The 6,964-nt window shown below is 50.9% G+C and overlaps 1 protein-coding gene across 1 annotated transcript in view; it reads left to right on the forward strand.

Moving 5' to 3' along the window:
• ALDH1L1 (aldehyde dehydrogenase 1 family member L1) overlaps positions 1-3,185 on the forward strand; it is a 37,047-nt gene extending 33,862 nt beyond the window's left edge. Inside the window, exons 13-14 of the mRNA XM_081823156.1 lie at positions 814-1,013; positions 2,842-3,185. Coding sequence (XP_081679282.1) covers positions 814-1,013; positions 2,842-2,897 — 256 coding nt within the window. The 3' untranslated portion in view covers positions 2,898-3,185. The remainder of the gene's footprint in view (positions 1-813; positions 1,014-2,841) is intronic.
• Positions 3,186-6,964: the final 3,779 nt, after the last annotated feature.

The following is a 6,964-nucleotide window of genomic DNA, read 5'->3' on the forward strand; positions in this document are numbered from 1 at the left end:
ATTCACTTGTGAGTCTTCAATTTGGTCAGAGTTCCATGGGGCTGGCCGCCTCTGCTCTGGGCCATGTCGGGGCAGCTGCTCCCCAGCACCCAGCTCAAAGAGGCCAGGTGGAAGATGCAAGTCTCCTCAAGAACTATCAATTGGCCTCAGAAAGCCCAGAAGCTCACTTCCACCTGTCTTATTGGTCCAGCAAGTCACTGAGGCCAGACCTGGCTTAAAGGGAGAGGAAATGGGCTGGCCATAATTGCTCTACCACGGGCTCTTTTCCTGACTATTATTCTTCAGAGTAGCACCTTTGAGCAGATTACAGAATGGCATCTCATCCTCAATACCCTATATTTTCAACTATCAAAAAATTACCAAAATTTTCTTTACATGCTGGTTGTATTAGAATGAGATACTTTTCTCCCATCTACCAAGCATTGTGGTCAGTCTTCAAGCCTGTGATGTCTGTGGATGCCCCCAGTGTAGCTGCCCAAGGAATGCCTTTCCATGTGTGGTGGATCCCCAGCCTGCCCCCTCCCTGGGCTCCCATCCCCCTGTCTACACAGTGAGGGGCTCACCCATGATGACCAGAAGGGTCTGACTCTGCTCTACCTCCTCTCTGTCATTCTTTCCTCTTTGCTTGGCTGACCTATCTCCTCCACACTTGCTGTAGGCCCAGCACGTTTGCTCAGAGGGTCCTATGTGGTGGGGAGCTTGCAGTGGGCCAGGCACCCCCCTTGGAAGAAGGGGTGCCCGTCTTTCTGTGTCCCATGCCCAGGGTGGCCCCATGGTCCTCCTCAGGGAGTTCTTCCTGGGTTTTCCCTGCAGCGACGTGGACACTGTGCTGTCTCGGGCCAATGCCACGGAGTTTGGCCTGGCTTCCGGCATCTTCACCAGGGACATCAACAAGGCCCTGTATGTCAGCGACAAGCTGGAGGCCGGCACTGTGTTTGTCAACACATACAACAAGACTGATGTGGCCGCTCCCTTTGGAGGGTTCAAGCAGTCCGGCTTTGGCAAAGACCTCGGTAACCTAATCCCGAACATATATTAAGGCCCCTTGGTGCCAGGCCCTGTCCTGGGGGCCGGGGGTATAACATTGACAAGATGGCTCCCGGTGCTCACTTTTTACTGGGAGTGGACAGGGGATAATTAAGGCAGTAAGCAAGATCCAGCTGGGAAGTGAGGAATGGAGGAAGTGGACAAGACAGAGTGACCTGGCCAGGAAGCCCGGGAGGGTCATTTTAGAGGGGACCAGGGTGGGCCTCTCCAAGGAGGTGGCGCCTGCACTGAGGTTTGAGTGGCTGGAGGAGGCGGTATAAAGACCTGAGGGTACGTGTTCCCAGCTGAGAGGACAGCAGGTCCTGAGAGAACCAGCTTTGGTCTTGGAGCTGCAGAGAGGGGCCTGAGTGCAGGGATGGGGAAGTCCGGAGGGGAGGAGGCTGGGGAGGCAGGCAGGGGGCCAGAGAGCAGGGCCCTGGGGGCAGCAGTCAGAGTTTCATCCACAGAAAGAGGGGAAACTGTGGAGGCCGAGTATGGAGGCCAGTGGGGCAGTGTGAGTCCCCAGTGTAGAGACAATGTCACCCGGGTGGGTAGCCAAACTCAAGCCCTGCCTGGCCTGCCAGGAGAAGTGGAGGTCTGGTCTGGCACTAGGCTATTGCATGATTTAGGATGAGCGCTGCTCTCCCCATCCTGCCACCATGGAATCCAGCAGTTGAGAACTGGCTCCAGTTGGGGATCCCAGCTCTGATGCCCAGCAGTGGTGGTGGCAGGGAGGGCAGGGTCTGGGAGAGCAGCTGTTTCCAAGAGCCTCCATCCCTGAACCCAGCTCAGGATGCTCAAGGAGGTTTGAGCTGAGGCTTGACCATAGAGAGGCTGCTATCTCATTTTCTCCCCCCACTCCATCCCTCATACCCTGCAGAAAACCCCAAGGATGCTTGTGAAAGAAGCCCCAACAACACCCCCAAAGCCTGGCACTACACTGTGCACCCAGAGGTGGGACTCACACTCACACACACATGCACATACACAGTGTTGGACAGTCCTGCTCCCTTTGTCCCTGTCTGCCACCCCTTCTTGGTTCCTCCACTGGAATCTACAAGGGCCACTGTTATTCAGGAGGCTGTGGGTGCTGGGTCCCCAGGATCTGGTCTGTCACTTATGACCCTGGCCCTGAGCTGCTCCAGCTCATCCTCTCTGCTGCCCCCTCTTCCTGTGTCCTGTGCACATAAACCAGGCACCCCCAGTAACCCACCGGGGTTTGGCCCAGAGACCTCAGCAGGCCCCAGCTGGTGAAGCGTGGCTCCTGGGGCCAACCTTAGCGGGTGGGGGAGATGTCAGGCAACCACAGGCCCCACATACGGGTTGTGGGACCGAACACACCAGCTGCAGAACATAGCCAAATTCTGGGTGCCTCTGACTCCCTTTCCCAGGAGCAGCATGACCTGGAATTAGCTGGGGGGGGCAGCAGTGGGGACAGGCGATGGACTGGTACCTCTGGGTGAGTAGGAGGGTACCAGAGAGCCTCTTGACTGCCCTCGGGGTGATGGGGCTGCCGTTCCTCTAGAGGAGGTAGTCAGAGCAGGGAAGTTTCTGGAACAGTGGAACAGTTGCTCCCAGTTAGTCTGTATTCTGATGCCTGTGGTGGAATCCTTACCACCCCCACCCTACAACTGATGCAGGACCTGCCAAGACCTTGGTTTCTCTTCTGTAACTGGGGCTGAGCCTGGGCGGACCCCACATGGTTGCTGCAGGGATCTGTGAGATAAAAGGGCTGCAGCGCTCGCAACAGTGTGGGGTCCATCCTAGGAGCTGCTGTGAGGGTGACCTTTCCCCATGGTACATGCTGTCTTGCAGGAGAGGCAGCCCTGAATGAGTACCTGCGGGTCAAGACGGTTACTTTCGAGTACTGATGAAAGGTCTCCTGCGAGAAAGCTCCCCTCTCCACAATGTGTCCTTGCCCTCCATAACCAGGCCTGAACCAGCCTGCCTTCTCAGGGAGAGACCAAGGCTGCTTCCCCGGAGTTCCTGCCCTCTCACCTCCTCCTGAGCAAGCAACACTTCCACAGGAAGCACTGGTGGAAGCCCCCTGCCTGCACCTCTGTCCCCACTGGGACATCCTCACCCCTGTCTGATCACAGTGGCCTTTGGCGAGGTGAGAAGGTGGCCCCAGGGTGAATAAAGGTTCTGGCCATTGGCAACCCCGTGTCTCTCTGTTCCATCTGTGGGTGCTCCTGGGTGGCCCTGCAGGTCCAGGCACTCGTGTGTATTGCCCAAGGAGGGTGCCCTGGGGAGAGGTGCAGCAGTGAAATGTGGGTGTACATCAGTTAGGACGAAGCTAGGCATGAGAGACATCTGTGGGGTGACTCCTGGGAAATGCAGAGCAGAGGAAGCAGGACAGGTTAGGGTTAGGGTTGGAACCAGCATCCCACCCCTCCACTTTGCTCTCTCTTTCTCCTCTCACCCTGCAGGACTCTGGGGCCTTCCCTTCTTCACCCCCACCCCCTAGGTCCCAAACATTACACCACCACTTACCTGCTGTTCCCTCAGTTTGCCCCACATGGCACTCTCTGCTTGGCATTTCAACCCCCTAGCCCACCTGCTCTGCCCCTCTGGGCTCCACAGCATCTGAAGATCTTCTCTTCCCCCTGCAGTTTCCCTGGCTGTGCTAGGAGTGGCCTGGCCCAGGCTGCACATCTGTTTGCTCATCTGCAAACAGCCCTTCCCAGCAGAAAGCAGGCAACATGTGGAGCACAGGCACATCTGAACCCAAATAGAGCCAAGAAACCCTTTTCTTCCCTCTTCAGACACACACACAGAGCTTGGTTTCAGCCAGGGTGCCTCTCTACAGTTCCACTTGAGACCTCTGGTTTAGATGTGCGGGGCTGGGCTCCTACCTTTCTAGCCTCCCCTCTCTTCAAGAATTCTCCTGAAACTATAAGGTAAGTATATAAGAAAAGCCACCCTGCTTTCCCCTCCTATTTCTTTCCTGTTGTGACTCCTTTACTTTTACACAGAACACTTCACTTCTGACACTTCTGGTCATCACATGTGGGGGCTGTGTCCCACATCGAGCAATTCTCTGTGACACCAGTTGGGTGTCCTACAATTAAACTCAATTCTGACACTATCCACCCAGAGATATAGTGTCAGATCCCACAGGTTAAGAGCTCAGTCCCACAAAACTGTTCCCACCCACTTTAGATGCCAGTCACAAGTAGCAGATCTCCAGGTTGCCCCACAACTTCTGTCTGATTTGGCTACAAATCGGAGGTTCCCATGACTCCCACCTGGAGTTACATTAATTTTCTAGAGGGGCTCAGAGAACTCAGAGAAACACTTATGTTTCCCAGTGTAATAAGGATATGATAAAGGATACAGATGAGCAGCCAGATGAAGAGATGCATAGGGTGAGGTCTGGGAGGGTCCTGAGCACAGGAGTCTCTGTACCAATGGAGTTGGAGTGGGTGTGGATGTCTTTGCCAACCTGGAAGCTCTCCAAACCCCATACTACTGGAATTTTTATGGACTCTACCTCACATAGTCATGATCAGTCATTAACTCCATTTCTAGCCCCTCTCCTGTATCTGGAGATTGGTTGGAGGCAGGGGCTGAAAATGCCAAGCTTCTAATCATGGCTTCATCCTTTTGGTGACCAGTTGCCACCTAGGACCCCCCCAATCACCTCAATAGAATAAAAGATGCTCCTAGTGCTCTTCTCATTTAGAAATTTACAAGGGTTTTGGGAGCCCTCTGTCCAATATGGGGTCAGAGACAAATATTAGTGTTCTTACTTAGGAAATTACAAGGGTTTCAGGAGCTCTGTGCCAGGAACCAAGGGCAGAGACCAATATGTATTTTCTATTATCTCACAGTAACAAGGATGAAACTATTAGTTTACCCATTTCCTTTATCCCCTTCTTTCTTGAGTTATAGAACCCCAAATTTTACATGGGCACATGGCTGACCAGAAGAAAGACAGAATTCCCAACCTCCTTTGCAGTTAGGTGATGGTCATGGAACTGAACCTAGCAGACGAAATGTGAATGGAAGTAATACCTGCCACTCCAGAGACATGCCCTTTAAAGGGGGGTCATGCTGTTGCTCTCCCTCTTTTCCTTCCCCTGGGCTGGCTGGAAGCAGACCCAGGAGACAGGGTGGTGGGCATTTTCCGACCATGCAGATATGGCAACACCTGTGGAGGCGGATAAATGGCACAGAGTGGCAGACACTTAAATACCAAACATCATGGGGTGATGTTCCAGAGTACCAGATGGTGACTGGTACACGGAGGTGACTGGCACATGAGGGAAATAAACTTGTTGTCTTTTTGTGATTTTTTTTTTCCCTCGGAGTTTACCTACAGTGGTAGGAGGGATGCTTTATTTACTTTTTTTTTTTTTAATTAACGTATAATGTATTATTTGTTTCAGAGGTACAGGTCTGTGATTGATCAGTCTTACACAATCCACAGTGCTCACCATAGTACTTACCCTCCCGAATGTCCATCACCCAGCCACCCCTTCCCTCCCACCCCTCTCCACTCCAACAACCCTCAGTTTGTTTCCTGAGATCAAGAGTCTCTTACGGTTTGTGTCCCTCTCTGGTTTCGTCTTGTTTCATTTTTCCCACCCTTCTCTTTGATCCTCTGTCTTGTTTCTCAAATCCCTCATATCATATGATACTTGGCTTTCTCTGATTGACTTATTTCACTTAGCATACTACTGTCTAGTTCCAGCCATGTCATTGAAAATGGCAAGATTTCATTTTTTTGATGGCTGCATAATATTCCATTGTGTATAGATACCACATCTTCTTTATCCATTCATCTGTTGATGGACATCTAGGCTCTTTCCATAGTTTGGCTATTGTGGACATTGCTGCTATAAACATTGGGGTGCATGTGCCCCTTTGGATCCCTACATTTGTATCTTTGGGGTAAATACCCAGTAGTGCAATTGCTGGGTCATAGGGTAGCTCTATTTTCAGCTTCTTGAGGAACCTCCATACTGTTTTCCAGAGTGGCTGCACCAGCTTGCATTCCCACCAACAGTGTAGGAGGGTTCCCCATTCTCTGCTTCCCCACCAACATCTGTCGTTTCCTGACTTGTTAATTTTACCCATTCTGACTGGTGTGAGGTGGTATCTCATTGAGGTTTTGATTTGCATTTCCCTAAAGGCAAGTGATGTTGAGCACTTTTTCATGTGTCTATTGGCCATTTGGATGTCTTTGCAGAAATTTGTGTTCATGACTTCTGCCCATTTCTTGATTGGATTATTTGTTCTTCGGGTGTTGAGTTCTTTATAGATTTTAGATACTAGCCCTTTATCTGATATGTCATTTGCAAATATCTTTTCCCATTCTGTTGGTTGTCTTTTGGTTTTGTTGACTGTTTCCTTTGCTGTGCAAAAGCTTTTTATCTTGATGAAGTCCCAATAGTTCATTTTTGCCCTTGCTTCCCTTGCCTTTGGCGATGTTTCTAGGAAGAAGTTGCTGTGGCTGAGGTCGAAGAGGTTGCTGCCTGTGTTCTCCTCAAGGATTTTGATGGATTCCTGTCTCACATTGAGGTCTTTCATCCATTTGGAGTCTATTTTTGTGTGTGGTGTAAGGAAATGGTCCAGTTTCATTCTTCTGCATGTGGCTGTCCAATTTTCCTAACATCATTTTGTTGAAGAGACTGTCTTTTTTCCATCGGACATTCTTCCCTGCTTTGTCGAAGATTAGTTGACCATAGAGTTGAGGGTCCATTTCTGGGCTCTCTATTCTGTTCCATTGATCGATGTGTCTGTTTTTATGCCAGTACCATACTGTCTTGATGACGACAGCTTTGTAATAGAGCTGGAAGTCCGGAATTGTGATGCCACCAGCTTTGCTTTTCTTTTTCAACATTCCTCTGGCTCTTTGGGGTCTTTTCTGGTTCCATACAAATTTTAGGATGATTTCTTCCATTTCTTTGAACAAAGTGGATGGTATTTTGAT

The sequence above is a fragment of the Leptonychotes weddellii genome, chromosome 1, assembly GCF_054177405.1.
Source record: "Leptonychotes weddellii isolate Sample4059 chromosome 1, ASM5417740v2, whole genome shotgun sequence".
Taxonomy (NCBI): Eukaryota; Metazoa; Chordata; class Mammalia; order Carnivora; family Phocidae; genus Leptonychotes; species Leptonychotes weddellii.